This window comes from Elgaria multicarinata, chromosome 3 (genome assembly GCF_023053635.1).
Source record: "Elgaria multicarinata webbii isolate HBS135686 ecotype San Diego chromosome 3, rElgMul1.1.pri, whole genome shotgun sequence".
Taxonomy (NCBI): Eukaryota; Metazoa; Chordata; class Lepidosauria; order Squamata; family Anguidae; genus Elgaria; species Elgaria multicarinata.
This window is the reverse complement of record NC_086173.1, coordinates 63520953-63538534: the sequence shown is the minus strand read 5'-3', so window position 1 is coordinate 63538534 and position 17582 is coordinate 63520953. Positions and strand designations below refer to the sequence as shown.

At 42.1% G+C, this 17582-nt stretch overlaps 1 protein-coding gene across 1 annotated transcript in view; it reads right to left on the bottom strand.

Annotated features, from left to right (window-relative positions):
• PRKACA (protein kinase cAMP-activated catalytic subunit alpha) overlaps window positions 1-11058 on the bottom strand; it is a 68078-nt gene extending 57020 nt beyond the window's left edge. The window contains exon 1 of the mRNA XM_063120501.1: window positions 10896-11058. Within this exon, the coding sequence (XP_062976571.1) occupies window positions 10896-10941 (46 nt within the window). The 5' untranslated portion in view covers window positions 10942-11058. The remainder of the gene's footprint in view (window positions 1-10895) is intronic.
• Between the last annotated feature and the right edge of the window lie 6524 nt (window positions 11059-17582).

Genomic DNA, 17582 nt, shown 5'->3' with positions numbered 1-17582 from the left:
TCTCTTTATTCTAGCATTACACCCAGAATTACAGGGAAAGATTAAGTTATATTTATTTATTTATTGCATTTCTATACCACCCAATAGCCGAAGCTCTCAGTTTGGACTGAGTTATAGTAGCACAATATCACAACTCGAGCATTTTGAATGTTCTATTAGTTATGTCTGTATAAGAAAAATAATGAGTTAAATGGGGATTCCAGTTACAGAAAATATTTTCAGTATGGCCCTGGCACTGTACAGAATGGAAAAAACATCCCTGTTTGATCTTTTGGTTTATCTCCTAGCCATGAATTCTAAGAAATCATTCACATAATTGCACTAGGAAAGAGAAAAAGGCTGAGATTAAAATCTGCAACAAAAATATTAAGTTCTTATGGAAACCACAGATTTTTTGTAAGCATTCTACCTTTACAGTTATCATCTGCTTTGTGTGTGCTTTTTCTATACACACAGAAACCCATATAGAACCCGGGATGAAAGAATTAGCCGTTTACAGCACAATCCTGTGTGTGTGTCAACTTAGAAGTAAGCTGCACAGCACAGTAGGGCTTACTCTCAGGTTAAAGACTACTTCCCAAAACAAAACTCACTAAAATGGGGGTGTTGAACATCAGGTCCATAAGCCAAATCCAGCCTGTCTCCAGGCCCAATGCAGCCCTCTGGGGTTCTCCAGATGGCCATGCACCCTTTCCCCTTATCCCAATCTCCTAGCTTTTGTACATTCTTTCCCCACTCTAAAAAGATGAAACGCCTCTAAGACTTAATTTATTATTTATGTTACATTTATATCCATCCTTTACTAGTTACTGTCAGTAGGAGCTTTAAGATAAAATATTATAGTATTTTGGCACCACCCACCACTGGAAAGGGCCGCCTGGGAGCTTTTCCAAAACTGAATTCTGCCCTTGGGCTTAAAGAGGCTCGATACCCCTGCACCTAGAACAAGATGTATGAAAAATACTCCTTTTAAGGTTAGTGGCATCTTTGCCCTTTATTTTCATCTGTTGTATCTTGATTGCTCTACTCCTTCTCTATTCACATAACTTCCGTGTCTTCCCAAAATTCCAAATCCAGTGTGCTAACAACACTCCTTCCTTTCAGTAAATTCTCATTTAACACGACACACTTCTTCTGGACAGAGTTCAAATTCTACAACCTACCTCTTCATAACAATAGAGCACTGCTTTTGCCACATGGAAAACTGTCACAACATTCCATGCTCAAAACAGTTCCCAACTCGAATTCCTAGAAAGCACTCATCAATAGCAGTCAAACTCCAACGCATCTCCCACTTTGTGACATTTCAAAATAAGGAAGTTTAGGTTTCAACAACCACCCTTCTCTTCAATCACTGTTAAAATTGTTTAAATCAACAGCCTCCAGACTATTAACCCCCCATGATATTTATAAAAACTCCACCACAGGAATTCAAAATGTGACCCCACCCCCACCCCGCTACTATCCGTTTACCATGTTTCATTTTAAGAGCACCATACCCACAATCACCATTTTCACTGCTGTGGATTTTTACGGCCTTGTACACACTGTTCCAACCCAAATAAAATTCCATCTCTAGTCTAAAGGAACATAAACCTGAAACACTGCTGGTCTTGACCTCCCAGAAGTGCAAACCCACAGAGGTGAACAAGATAGGGAAGAATAACTAGTCTAAAGTAGACTGAACAGCATTTTATAAATCAAAAAGCCTACCTTTTCTTACATTATCAGCTGCAGAAACCAGATGGCAGCTATATTCTCAAAGCCATTCTTCACCTTCCTAAGTTCTTTGGCTTGGGCCCAGACTGGAGCCACCTCACCTTAGAGTGGAAAGGATCTGTACTTCTCAATTCTACTGACCCAGTCAGATTTCCCTCCCTGATATTATGATCAGCACTACCCATCACGAGATAAAGCCCCAATATCCTTCCTTTGGCCTCAGGGGGCTGGCATCAGAGATTTCAGGCCTGTATTCCCCACCCTCCAACTACCTTCACAAGACCATCCAGCCTGTTACTCCCCCTCACCTCCAGCCTCCATCTTGCCAGTCTGGAACGTGGCTCTTCTGCACTTGGCGTACGGCTCCCCAGAAGGGTCAATCCATGCAACTACTTGACAACATTCTAAGAGACTGATTCCAAGCAGCAAAGGGAAAACACACCCCACTGAGGATCCCTAAACTAACACTGTAAAGAAAGGGACAAAGGATCAAACCATTAAGGGATCAGGTTGATCCTTACAAGCCTGCCTTTGCCACATATTTTAAAGAAATGTAAGCAGAGTGCCTCAGTTCACAGGCTGACTGGTCTCCATTGATATCCTGTAGATTATGTGTGGCCTCATTACACATGCATGCATTCATGCACCCAATAGGCTTTTTCATTTGGATGAGGAAAAGAGGGCACATTTCTTATATTGACGGTAAGGTGGCACTTCTCGCTAGGAGTCTTTTTCCAATGTGCTTGGTGTGTCAGCTGCGCCATTTTCTGTAAATTCGAGGATTTGGCGCCTAAAGATTACTGTAATGAGCTAGGGCTGCCTTTGTAGAGAACTCAAAAACATCAATGGGCCTGAGAGCCAGTGTGGCATAATGGTTAGATTCTGGAATTAGGAAAACCCAAATTCAAATCCCGTCAGCCATGAAGCTCACTAAGCTGACTGGGCTAGTCATTCAATCTCTCAGCCTAACCTTCTGCAGAATTGTTGAGAGAACAAAAGGGAGTGAGGGCATGTTGTACATTGTATTGAGCTCCCTGATGGAAAGTCAGAATATATATTAAATTAATACATACAGCAACAAAGCTTTAAATGGTCTTCCTTTGCAAAGAATATATTACTTCTATTCTCAGATGTTTGCAATGGTTATGTTTGATTCTGAGCACTAATCAAATGTTTTTTTTAATCTGTAAAGCCCTAAATGTGAGCCCAAATTATTTGAAGGCATAGCTCCACCAATATGTTTTTCCCCACGTGTTTTGGGTTAATCTTAAAAGGTATGTTTAAAGTTCTCTTGTTATAGCAGGATTACAGCAACCAGATCAAAGTCTGCTGAGGTGACACCCTCTTTTTGAAACACCATTTCTAGGGAAATGTATTTCATGACCTCTCTCACGAGCTTTCAAAAGCAGCATTTTTAAAACTTATATTTTTTGGAGGGTGTTTGGGTTACTGCCATGTCCAATTTATTCTTAAATTTCGTGGCGCAAGACACCTTTAAGCTAGACAAGCAGAAGCAAAGTACCTAAACAAAACAAATCAGCCTAGACATTGTATTTGCTGCTGCTGCAGCAGCTTTCTTTTCCAAACCTCCATGTACAAGCTTATTAACAAAGAATAAAAATCAAACCTATGTAGTATGCTTGGAAACAGCACCTGTTGCAAAAAGACCCTAGCCTGCAAGACTTATCTAATGATCAATAAGATTATTAGTCACTTCAATGATTTAGTTATTTCTATTGTTTTAAGTCATATAATGTATTTTTTTTTTAAAAAAAAAATTACCCCTGCACAAGCATGTTTCTAGCAGAGTGGCTCACAACACAATTCTGTACTCGAGGAGTAGCTAGGCCATTGGAAGCTTAAACTCCTGGGTTTGTTCTCCTTACTAGAATTGCCAGAGAATCTTCTACAGGTGAGGCTTTGATAGTCTTCTTGTGTGCATTATGGTTGAAGGAAATGCTTGATCAGGCCGCTCCCCTATTCCTACAAACCCACTCATTTTCTCCCTTACCTATTTACTGGTATAGAACATGTTACAAGTTAGAAAGAGCAGGGTGGCCACCGCAAACAGCTTGTCCAAAACTCTTACTCATGTAGACAACTTCTGCATCATTTAAACATAATTGGGTAGAGTGATATGCCCTCTTTTGTTCCAGACATTACTGTGCAAAATAAATGTAATTTAGTTACGCCCCTACAGTCACAAATCTGAATAACCTGCTGGTCAGCCTACCCTGAAAACTAATCAGCATAGATTGCACAGGAAATGAATATTCCAGATCAGAGATGTGGGTGGGAGGGCTAAATTAGACACTAAGCAGTTGCTCAGGAGCCACACCCACAATTATTCACTAAGAAATATACATTCATCCTCAGACTAACAATTCTACCTGAACACCACGTTAAAAAGGGGGGGGGGTAGAAATTGTTGCTGCAACTTGGGTAACTTATCTGTACTACCGTATTTCTTCAATTTTAAGATGCACTTTTCCCCCCATATAAACATCTCTAAAAACGGGGTGCGTCTTAGAATTGCGGGTGCGTTTATTTCTTAGAATCAAAGCTTTTTTCTGTTGGTGGTACTGAAATTCGTGTGCGTCTTACAATCAATGGCGTCTTAGAATCGAAGAAATGCGGTAATATATCTGCAGATTACTAAGTAGAATAGAATCCTGGATTTGCCTTGGTGTTTGTGGCTTCTGTAGGACACAAGCATTACTTGCTTTACCCATGCTCCCTGCCCAAACCACTTATCAAAACAGTTCAACCTCTGTCATGTCTGCTATAAGGAATACAGTAGCAGCAATGGGCTGCTTTTGTCCTATAGAGCTTGGAACTTTGAAGTTGGTCCAATAATTTGTCTAAAATATGGTAGGGCAATGTGAGGCACTTGTGAAACCCCTCTAGGACCTGGTTCGGCCCTCAGGCCTTATGCTAACCTATCATTTTGCCTGATGAAGAAATTGGAGATCTCAAAAGCTTGCACATTTTTGTGACTTTTTAACTTGCCTTAATAAAGGTATTACATTATATGGATTTTGGAATTCTTGCTTTAGTTGGTATTGTGAATCAGTTATGCAGAAGTTGTCAGGGGTCTGTTTGCTAGAGTAAGGCTCCCACAGGAACAAAGGCAAAGTATAGTACTCACAGGAGATGAATTTTGCAATATCTGAGAAAGCCAACAAGCCAGAACTGCCCTGTAACTTCCATTTTGTTAAAGTTAGGTTTCTTTTGTTCTGTTTACAGCTCCAAAACCAGCAAAGAGGGTGGGGCATAGAAGGCAACTCCAGGAATGTCCATGTTTCTTTTCCAGAAGAATTTTTAAAAGCATTTAAAAGATGATCTAGAATACTTGAAGCAACTAACAATCAAGAATGACTCAGATGAGAGCTATTTATTATTCCTAGAATGTTTTATGGACTGTGGAGGTTTGGTAGGAACACTCATTGCACACTGACCATGAGCAGAATTGATCCATACCAGGGGAACAGACCAAAGAGGCCATATTGGGGGTCAACAGAAACTCAGTCATGGAGGAAGCAAATATATAAATGCTAAGTTTTAGTAGTAGCAAGTATTCACACACTAAAAAGGGACAATAATCTGGTCTGACACCAGCCCTGGATTCTAGAAAGGACTTCACTGAGGGCTACTAAGCATTCATACTCAAGTTTATTAAATGTGCAGGTTACGCTTAACACACTTTAACTAGCCATCTCTAGCTAGCAAGTTTAGAAGAGTGTTTTTACACTGATCAGTGCTTACTTACAGGTGGAGCAAGGATCCAATTCATGTTAACAATCTGAATACTAACTAAAGGGACAGTAGTTATTGTTGATCTACAACAAAAAGGTGTTGTAAAACAGCATCCTAAAACTTATCACCTAAGGGCATTCTATATTATGGATTAAAGGGCATACATGGAGCACACACTGTACACATTATCGTGTTTGAAACAGCTATGTTCACTTACACAGAGTATGTGTGGTAAGAAACGTAACACTGGCTATGACTCCTATTCTGGTTTCTTTCGTTTTCTCATCTACATCTTCTGAGATAATGTCTTACTTGGAATCACACCCTACTCTCAATGTCTTCAACTTCAGGGAGTCCTTTTGCAATTTACTAGAATTACTACCTGCTGTGGATTTGCTTTATTGACTTACTTTACTGGTTCCCCATTTTTAATAGTGTTTTGTAGCCATTTGAATGTTAACTGCTGGGGGCTTTATATACTGCTCTTTATAACTGCCCAGAGAGCTCCAGCTATTGGGCGGTATAGAAATGTAATAAATAAATAAATAAATAAATAAATAAATTTCTCCCTAATTTTTATATGCTAACATCACAAAAACATGGCATATTTTAATTTTTTTTGTCATTTTCAAGGGACTCAGTAGGTTTTCATTCTTCACCCAAATGGTACTCTTCCTAGAAGCGAAGTTGCAGTAGATGTTTGTGCCCTTATTGACAAGATTTCTGCTAGTTCAGAAGTGGGATTCCTCACTTTATACTCAGAAGTAAGATCATGGGCAAGTCGTATTTGGGCTTAGATATTCTCAAATTGGAGGAACCTTTAACCCCACCCCACCCCACCCCCAAATATAGTTCCATCAGTGTACATGGTATTGGACAGAGTGAAACAGAAAACAAGAACCAACTCAAAGGTACTTATGCAGACCTGGGGGAAATGTGGTGTAATATAAAAACAGAGGGAGGAAACAGTACTGCTGCTTGTAAAGTCAATTTGGATGGCTTTAAAAGGGAATTGGACAAATTCCTGGAATGGAAGGCTATCAACAGCTACTAGTCCTGATGGCTATTTGCTACCTCCAGTATCAGAGGCAGTATGCCTATGTGCACCAGTTGCTGGGTGACATCGGTGGGTGGGTGCTGTTGAACTCATATCTTGTGTGTGTTTCCTGAAGGCAGGTGGATGGCCACAGTGTTAACAGAATGCTGGACTAGGTGGATCTTTGGTCTGACCCAGCATGACTTTTCTTATGATCTTATGCCTGGTTTACTGTGCTCTTAGGCAGAGGCGGGTTAAAACCACGGAAATTTATTATCGAATGCAGAGTTCAGTATCATGAAAAATATCACCTTTCATTTTTAAACCAGATTTCTAGCCCTTGAAGCTACAAAGATAGCTTTGAAGGTGTGGCGGCAATACCTGGAAGGAATCTCAGAAGCCAAGAATAGAATCAAGTATATAAAATAAGCAAAAGATATATTTGCATAATTTATAAAGGCTGCAGAATTCAACTACTTTTTGATACAGAACCTGTTATCGTTGAGCAAGAGTTTGAAAATACAAATGCATACATTACCCTGTTCTTAAGTAACACATCCAATCACAACGTCAGCAGGAATATTTTCTAACTACATTTATTGTTATCTGTATTATATCCAAAATGTACACTCTTGCATTTGGGTGGATTAAAATGCATTTCGAAGTTTGATTTACTAAACCATGGTTCTCTATGCAACCCACTTATATTTACTTCCCATACCACTAGTGTGTGCCAGTTGCAACTTTCTCAGGCATGATACTACATTTTCTCGGAGAAAAACTGGATAACAACAAGCAATAGTTTGGGACCAGAGTATCTTAAGGACCACTTGCTACTATAATTACCTTGTGCGTTCCACTCTACATCTAAAGCCCTTCTCTGAGCAACCCACTGCCTCTAACTAGGTATCTACTAGAAGCAGGGCCTTTTCACCTGTGGTACCAACTGTATAGAACACCCTCCTCAGGGAGGAGCCTTTATGTGCCGGATTAAAACGTAACTCTTCAATAAGGCCTTTGGGATTAGTTGATTTGATTGCTCCTGTTCTCAGAATATGAGCTCCTGCTGTCATGTAATACAATATAGTTGTCTTTTACTACCATTTAATTTTATCACAATATTATTTGTATTTTTATATTTTATTGTTTTAATGTTTTGGAGTAAACTGATTTGAATTATTATTTTTAAAAGCAGGGCATATGTTTTTAAAATTATGAAAAATTAATAAGCATTAGGCCAAGAACAGATCCCCACACGATCACAGTAAAATCTCAGCTGAACCACTGGCACTGGGATGTCCCATTTAATAACAGTAGTATTGAAACAGTGCTTCCTTTAAGTGCTGAAAAAGCATCACATATATTACCCATCAAATTAAAACTACACTCAATTTAATTGAAGCTATGCTTTGTTTTCCTTTTAATCCTGCCAAAAATTGAGAGGGATGGTGAGAGAATTGAGAGGAAAATGATCAGTACCAATCATTTGTAGATCAGATGGCACATCTGCAAGGAAGTTCTATGCAACAGCAATAGAAGCACAGGCCTAGCACTGCTTTCTAGACTCATGCTGCTAAGATTTGCTAACAGCGACAAATTGGGTCAAATTGGACTGAGAATCTGTGAGGGAGCCGATCTATTGCTGTACACAGTAGAAGAATAAATGCATTAAATATTGTGGCTATTCCTGTATAATAAATAACACAAGGCCCTTAAGCGATGCAGGGGTAGCAATTGCTCTATGCCCTGTCCACTTCTCGTACTTCAGGGAGCATAACCACAAGCCACAAAACAATCCTGCCATATAGCAGGCGTGCCAAACCTCTTTTAGCCCCATTGTCAAGTTCAGTTTCAGAGAAGCTCTTGGGAGTTAGGGCACAGGAAAATAGAGGAGGGGACAAAATACCAGCATATTTCGTTTAAAGCTTTTACCAACAGTAACTAAGCCTTAGGAGAAGGATTTCAGCCTTTTAGAATGGTGGGAAATTGCACAAAAGCTAGAAACCACTAAATGATCAGCGGTTGAAGAAAAAGGGTGGGGCGAGGGGAAGTGATACGGCTATTTGGAGAACCCAGGCAGGCCAAACGTGGCTTACAGTCCTGAAGTTCAACACCCCTGCTGTACAGGAATCTCTTTGGAAAAGCAATTGCTTCAGCCTGAGTAGCACCAACAGGATATTGTTCTCAAGAGTAAAATACGCTAGGAAAAAATATTTAATCAGGGACAAGTTGGCATTCCTGGATCATGTGCACAATTCTAGGAAGGATTTCGGGATAACAAGCTGAAGCAAGGATTGAGTCAACATACACTAGAAGCAGAGGCCACAGGCATGGCTCCCATGTTGCTTCCCTTATTCCAGATGAGGTTCAGCCTGCTCAAATATCCCATGTGCCAAAGCCCTGGCTCTTCTTTTGCAGTTTCCATACACATTCCCTAACAATACATTTTTTTCTGATCTTCTCCTTGCTTTGGGGGAGCCTTAAGGAGTGATGGGCAATTCTATGTTTAAAGCATAGTACTGGCACCTAGGAGACCTGAATTGAACTTTCTGCTATACTGCACTCTTCCTGTCCCATCATGTACAAATTATTTCTCACTATTGCTCTGTATCTTTGTTCCTCTCCCTTTTTTAATAGGCATTCTTGCTCAAGTCTGACTTCAGAGATGCTGAAGAGTATCAGGTGCATCAGTACTAAAGAATCATCTTAGTGTGCTTCCATACTGATGACTCCCAGTGCTACCAATCAAACGGTATTGTGCAGTGATTGCGTCTTTTCCTCCTTAATGTCTTTTTTTTCCTGGTAACAAAAAATATTGATACAGCAGTGGGAAAACCCAGGCAGATGGATCACAATGTCATCTGGACCCTGCATAAAAATTCCATGAATGAGGCAGGCGATTGCACAATAAAGCCTCATCTGCTGCAGACAAAAAGCAATGGTTTGCTTGCCCACTGCTTGCATGAAGTGTGACAGGCAAACCCGAGCCTAACTGAACAACAGGCCACAAGTCCCCAGGAAGACAGAAAGGAAAGAACCAAAAGGAGGGGGAAAAGAAAGTAGGTTTTAAATGGTTCTCCGGAAGCCCCATTCCAGCATCAGTCATCTGTCTGTCCTGCAAGGCTGTTGATGGCTACCCGATCCTGCCTTCCACTTGCAGCAAGGCAATCCAAACAGAAGTCTCTGCCTTCCGTCTAGTTAAGCTACATACAAACATCCTGCTTTCTTGCTAGTATATCCATCTGAGGCCACTTTCCTGCCTGGCTGACCAACTCAATTCGCAGTTCCGGTCTGCAGCTTCCTTTGGGGTTGGGGCGCAGGGGATACATCCATCTTTCTCTCCTGATTTAAGTAGCTTTCATTTGTGTTTTAACAGGGCCAGCTGTCTATGAATAGGAACCTGTCATGCCTGTCTAAAAGTAATAGCAAAAAGCGTTAGGATCAGTGCATATATTCTGTGCCAGACATAGTGAACTAAACAATTGCAGATTAGAGAGGCCATGCTCCTTTTTATATTTACATCTGTTTGATATATTACGGCAGAACAGCTAACATACCAAATATAGACAAAATAAACACTGCGAGCGGGCTTTAAATGCACCAGCATGACTAGCTAAGATAAACTGGCTGCATTAGGAAGAGCCAGAAAGCCAAGAAAAATAATAATTCAGGAGCATACATAGAGTCACACGTAAGTTATCTCATTTCACCACTCCCCTCGCCCATGAATAAACACACACGTGGAGCCATCAGACAAAGCGTTAAAGGAAATGCTCTAGATAAGGGAAGGAAATGCTGATAGGAGAATGACTTCTGTTGAGAAGCTTAGGAGAGCGACTCCATGTGGAAAAGCTGTACCAGCAGGTTCCCAGAGGAACCGGGGGGAGGGGGCATAAAAACACCAGAGGCCTCTGCCAGATCTGCCCCGAAGATCCATCAGTGTTCCAACAACAGCCGGCCAGATGCCTCTCAATTGCCCACGAACAGGGTGCGAAGGCCAAGGCCGTTCCCACGGAAAGGGCAAGTTTATGGGGCGGCAGGCTTCGGCAAAGGGTCTGGCTGGGAACGCCAGAGGCAGGCGGCAAGGCTAAGGCCACGCACAGCCGGGCGCCCTGCCTGCGGCTCGCCGGCCAAACCTCACACAGGCAAGTCTCCCGCACTGCTCCACGCGGCTTCCCCACTCTCGGGAACGGCTGGCCTAGGACCCTGGCCGCTGCGCTGCCGCTGCTCCCGGAGCCTGCGGCCCCGCCACCCCACTTCCTGCTTCGCAGGCGCCCCGGAGCCCGGCTCTTCCCTGACAGCGGCGGCGCTCCAGCCCGCGCTTCCCCAGCCGCTCCCACCGCTCGCCAGAGCCGGCTTTCGCCTCTCCCTGGCCGGCACTCACCACTCTCAATCTCGCCGCCCTTCTTGGCCGTGGCCGCGTTGCCCATGGCCAGGCGGGGCCGGGCTTGGGCTTGGGCTGGGCCCGCGGGGAGAGGGCGCTCTCCCCGCTCGGTCGGTCCAGGCGGCAGGAGGCTCCGGCTGGGCCCAGCCAGGCCCAATCCCCCCCTCCCCTGCCAGACCCGGTGTCGCCTCCGCCCCCTCTCCCCTGGCGGCAGTAGCTGCAGTGGCACCGCCCCGACTTCGCGTGTGATTGGCTGCCAAGGCGGCTATCGCTCCCTCATTGGCCCCACTAGCGCAGCCCAGGCCGTTATTGGCCCTCGAGCCGTGACGAGTTCTTCGTAGGCGCCCGCCTCCTTCTTGTGTAAAAGTGTCGGGTTGAAGCAGTACGTCTCTACCGGTTCCTGCGATTGGTGAACAGGAGATTTACAGTCCCACCCACTTTGGGGTGGCCCCGCCTGTTGGCCGGGCCTAGCGATGAGGGCGAAGGGTTCTATATTTAGAATGGCGAGATTGTCCGTATTCCAAGGAATGTCCATTGTAAAGGGTGGAGCTCGGGGTGGGACGAAATGTATCTCCGGCAGAAGCGGGGAGGGGCGGGGCGTGCAAGAAGAAGAAGAAGGGGGGGACACACATTGCGATTGACAGATAATCGGATCGTAAGTTTGGGGTGCTTTTAGCGGGGATTCCGAGTAGCAGCAAATCCATGGATTTCATTGTGCTGCGGACGCAGGGGTTCGCTGTTGCGCAAAGCTTTTCCAGTGTCCTCGATTGACCAATATGGAATAAAGACCGCTTCTTGGCGGTGGCCTAACAACCAATGCAGAATGAGCATTCTATTGAGCGTGTGCAGATGAGTTAACGCGTAACACGGTTTGACCGCCCCTTTCTTTGTTCATGCAATTCCGTTGATATGGACTTTCCCACCCTTTGACTGCTTGCAGCCATTTCCTTGTTTACATTCATCAATGTTTGTTATTAATTAACCCTCAGGGTTCCCTCATCTTCTCACCCTTCCCATAAACCCGTTGTGAAAGGGAAATGATCTACTCTGGACTTTTGTGCCTCCGTAGCTACGAAGACGGTGTGAAACAAAGGCTGCGCAAAGTTAATTCAGCGGTTTCTTTTTCGCCTAAACTTCCGCAGGATTTGAAAAAATATTGCTAAAGTTAGAGGGGGCGGGAGGGAAGAGCCCAGAGCTTATGTAACGAGCTGATCTTATGTAATAAGACTGAAGCCTGATGTATTGTGGATTATTGCATTTCGTGACAGTCTGGATTTTGTAGGAAGAAAGTAAAACAGAGGTCCATGAAATCAGAAAAGGATCCTCATGATTTCATATGATTTTTAAAGAGAACACCCACAAAACCACCATCCAATCACAGAGCATATCTACCTCCATTGTTTGTATCAGAAAAATCCGGGATGCACCACTCGTGGGTGTCTGCAGCACAAAAACATGGACATGATCTTCACAAGAAAAGTACCCCAAAACTCCATGAAATCAAGAGCATCTGATCCAAACCACATATACCACCATGGCTTGAACCATGAAAATCATGGATTCACCACTTGTGGGTGCAGCCACGGTGCAAAAACATGGATCAGAGACAGGGATCCTCTTGATTTCACATTATTTTTACTGAGCAACCCATACAAATCACAGAGCACATCAGCTTTTGTGGACTGAACAAAAGAAATGGGTATGCCACTCCACAGTGCCCCCATGGTGCAAAAGCATAGATTCAAGGCAGGGATTCTCATATTTTTTATAGGGAAAATCCCCCAAACCACAATCCAATAACAGAGCACAGGTTAAAGAACATTTGATAAATGGTTAATAGATGGAGATTGGATGGCAGTAATAAGAATTGAAAATTAGCATTTTTTTTCTTTGCCCCACCAGATATAACCTGAGGGCATTTACAGCTGTGATGCATTTGAAGATTTATGTCACAGCACATAAAGAATTTTGCTCACTGCACTTTAAAAAAAAAAGATATTCTCAAGTTGGAAAACATGCAGGAAAGGGCAGCCAAAACAATAAACAGCCTGGAGAAACTCTTCTGTAAGGAAAGGATACACTATCTGGGACTGTTTAGCTTAGAAAAATGCAACTAAAGGGAGATACAAATGCCCAGCAATATGATTGCAAAGGTTCAAAAACAAGTGCTCCTTGGAAGGTGTACTTTATTTACAACAGGATTACATTGGGACTATTTAGCTTAGGAAAAAAGGCAGGTATAGGGTACAGGTGTATAAAAGTTTTGATGGTATAGAGAAAGTAGATAGTGAGACATTTTTCTCCCTCTATTATAATACTAGAACCCAGTTCAAGTCATCCCATGAAGCTGGTCAATGGGAGATTCAGGGTAGAAGATATAGTGATGGCCGCCAATTTGGATGGCTTTAAAAGGGGGTTGGGTAAATTCCTGGAGGAGAAGGCTATCAGTGGCTACTAGCCCTGGTGGTTATGTGCTACCTCCACTATCTGAAGCAGTAAGCCTGTGTGCACCAGTTGCTGGGGAACATGGCTAGAAGGGTGCTGTTGCACCATGTCCTGCTTTGTTGGCTGCTGTGTGAACAGAGTGCTGGACTAGATGGACCCCTGGTCTGATCCAGCATGGCACTTCTTATGTTCTTATGGACACACATCCATACTCACAGTAGAACGAGCCTGACAAATACTATGAAGTAAGTAATTGTTCTTGGCTATTGCTATGGGACATTTTTTAAAAAGCCCTAAATAAAAATAGCCAAATGAAAGGTATTTCAAAATGGTTGCTCCAAGAGAGCAGCTATAATAGTAGTTAAAATCCTGCTTCATTTGCTGCTTCCCTTTAACTTTCTTGGTCCAATCCCTTAAAAGCTCCACTAAACATATTAATTTCCTGTATCGTTATCTATTGACAAGGAAATCTGTTAAGCAAGCAAGAATTAAGAAACCGCAACAGCCCCTAAACTCCATTGCCACCTACACCACTGACATGCAAAGCCAATCTGAATGCAAAGAGTCTGGAGCGGGAGGGGAGCAAAGGACTATTTCAAGTCAAGAATGTAGCATGGGTATAAAACCTCAAAACTCTTCACTCCATATCAAGCCATTATTTTTAAGTATCACAGTGACATATCAAGCTTGTAATATCTTTGGTTCCTCTGGCTGAAAATTCACCTCCAAGCTCCCCCTTTTTTAAATCTTTCTTTGGAATATCCCATCCCAGGGATGGCTTGCAAGATCTCCAAGATGCCCCCTGGCGGAAGCATTTCTACGGGGGGGGGGGGGGGGGGTTTCCTTGGAATTCTAAGGAACTAAAGTGGAGCCATTAACCATTCCCCCCCCCAGGTTATGCAAGAATTTTGCAAGCTGAGCAAAAATCAGCTGCTATGAAGAGTCAGACACCCGTAAACCAATTTAAATTAATGCCTTTCATCAGACCTAATTTTATTCCCATTACTGGGGAGTACTTTGACTGCAACATACCTTTGAGTAAACAAATTACATTGAATTCAGTGGACTTAATTTTGGATAGTATCCAGATCTGTTGCTGCAACCTTATATACTTGCTTGGGAGTAATCACTTCTTTGAGTGGGTTTTTTATTTTATTTTTACTTTTTTATTACATTTATATCATACCCTTTTTTCCTCTTGCATGGGACCTAAGGCTGCTTACACGGTTCTTGACCTCTCCATTTTGTCCTCACAACATTCCTGTGAGGTAGGTTAGGCTGAGGATCAGCTTCTGGCCCCAAATTAGCCAGTGAGCTTCATGGCTGAGTGGGGACTAGAAAACTTGGATTTCCTAAGTCCAGTCCATTACTCTAACCACTACACTCCAGGATCCACAGTCTTAAGGTCATGAAATTTTGTCTTCAATTGTCACTATTTTCTACAGGAAGAAAGTAAAACAAGGATCCATGAAATCAAAAAGGGATCTTCTTGATTTCATGTGACTTTTAAAGAGGACACCCACAAAACCACTATGCAGTCACAGAGCACGTCTGCCTCCACAAACTAAGTCAGAAAAATCATGGATCAAGCACTTGTGAGATTTGCCACAGTGTCAAAACAGGGATCCTTGTGATTTTTTTACAGAGCAAATCCCCCAAGACACTTGCATATCAGTTATGCCATGCCCAGAAGTGGGATATCCTAGATTTTTCTGGTACAGTCCATGGAGGCAGATGATTGGATTGTGGTTTGGGATATTTTTCATGTAAAGATCATGAGGATCCCTGCCTCGAATCCATGTTTTTGCATTGTGGAGGAGCACACAAGTGGCAGATCCATGATTTTTGTGGTTCAGTCTGTGGAGGCGGGTGTGCACTGTGATATGCTAGTGTTTTGGGGGATTTGCTCTGTAAAAATCATAAGGATCCCTGCCTCGGATCCATGTTTTTGTGCTGTAGTTGCACCCATGAGTGGTGGATCCAGGATTTTTCTGGTACAGTCCATGGAGGCAGATGTGCTATGTGACTGGGTGGTGGTTTGTGGGTGTCCTCTTTAAAAAATCCTATGAAATCATGAGGATCCCTTTTTGATATAATGGATCCTTGTGTTACCCAAGCCCATTTTGTAAAGGTTTTTGCTGAGCTCCATAAACACTATGGAGAATTTAGACTCCACATTTTTACAATATTTTATGTTTGGCCATTGTTAACACAAGACAAGTCTATAACATCACCAACGCCACTTCTGCTACTACAACCAGAAAATAACAACATTCTTGTTTGGGGCACCTCAAATACTTACATATTTATTATTTGTTGTAATAAATGTGTTACTCTGTAAGGTGCCACACAACTCTTTGTTGTCTCTGGAAGTTACAACCAATATCCAGTGCCTTGCAAGGGTGCAAGGCACTGGATATTGAGCACAGATCTAGCCTCAATCCACAACAGAAGAGATATGAAGTGATGTTGGAAGATGATGGAAGATCACACTAAATAATGCAAAACACAATAATGTTCTATTCTTTTTGAAGGCCTCTGACAGTAAATTATAAATTTATTTATTTCATTTCATTTCTAAACTGCCCAATAGCCAAAGCTAATAGCCAAAGATCCATTGAACACCATGGCTAATAGTTTTTTCTCCTTGAAAATGTGCCCAGCCCTTGAGACTTTACTTAACTTTTTCTCAAAACAACATCTTGATTTTGCTTTGCTTCCTTGCTTTTTTCTGATTCCCTCTGGCTGCCCCCAGCAACTAGGTTTATTTCTTGTATATTTGGGACAGAATTAGGCCTTATTCCTTTTCTCCTACCTCTATCAACTAAATGTCGGAAATAATGGTTACAAAATTGCTCACACTCATGTGCGGGACTTAGAGTACGATTCTAGGCATGCTTGCTTAGATTAGAAGAGAATTACAATCTATTAGATGTGATAAAGATTGCAGCCTAAAGCTTATCACAGTGTGTCAGTATGTACCCCACTGGGAACACGTACATAATGCCACTTCTTTTACTTACTTCAAAATTCTTCTCAAAACCCAATTTTCCCATTGGCACAATCTCCTCATTCCTATGCCGTGCTGAGCATTTGTAACTGAAACAATTGCATTTCCCTTCCCTATTTATTATTTAAAAGATTTTTAAGCCGCCTTTCAGGCTGCACTGCCTGTGCAAGGCAGCTTACAATATGCCTCTGTTTTCCCTGTGTTGAATTTTAGATTGTTAGCTCCTTGGGGCAGGGAACTGACCTATTATCCTCTGTAAAGTACTATGCACATGGTTGGTGCTATATAAATTAATATGTTTCATTGCCATTCCAATAAAATGTTATTTGGTATGTTTACTTTTTTCACTTTTATTTTTAGTCTAAACTTTGACATTTAGACAATATAACATATATTGGGTGTACAATCTCAGTTTCAATCCATTGATATTACATTATGCTATTCAGTTGGGCCATTCTTTGTACCACGTGTGATACAAGTCAAATACGAAGGGTTACATCCAAAGTAACTCTACTGGGACTTTCTCCCTCTCTCATCCCCTCTGCAGCGGGGCAGGTTTTGAGTATGAAGGGCTGCAGAAGAAGGGGCAACTGCCCCCTCCTGGTTTGGCAGATATAAGCAGTCCCTTCAGCAGAATGACACCAGTGGATCCAAACCAAAGTATGAAAATGCTGCCAGTGCAGTATATATTATTCAGCTTGTTTGTTCAATAACAGAAATGCAACAAAACATTTTTTTAAATAAAAAATGACCTGTAATGAGATGATTTTAAAACAGACAAGCAGATAAAACCAGTGATAATACATCAAACAATGGCTATGTTAAAAATGTTAAGATGTAATTTAAAAAAAAAAACATCTGTCAGCCCAAGTACCTGTTTAAATAAAATAAAAATATTTGTTTGATGGTGAAAAGAGATCAGAAAAGAGGCTAGATGGGTCTCCCTTGAAAAGGAGTTCCAGAGCTTCAGCAGAGAAGACCCTCCTAAATCCTGGATACATGTGCATCATTTCTTATTTTTTGCGAGCAATATTTGATGGCTTTGGGTTATTTCTTATTCTTTCTGAGCAGGATCTGTGGTCTGAAGGTCATTTCTTAATTTCTCTGAGCAACATCTGGTAGCTGTGGGTGTTTTTTTCTGAGCAAGATCTGGTAGCTGAGGGTCATCATTTTTTTAAAAAAATTTTTTTAGCAAGATCTGGTGGCTGTAAGTAATTTATTTTCTCTCTTTT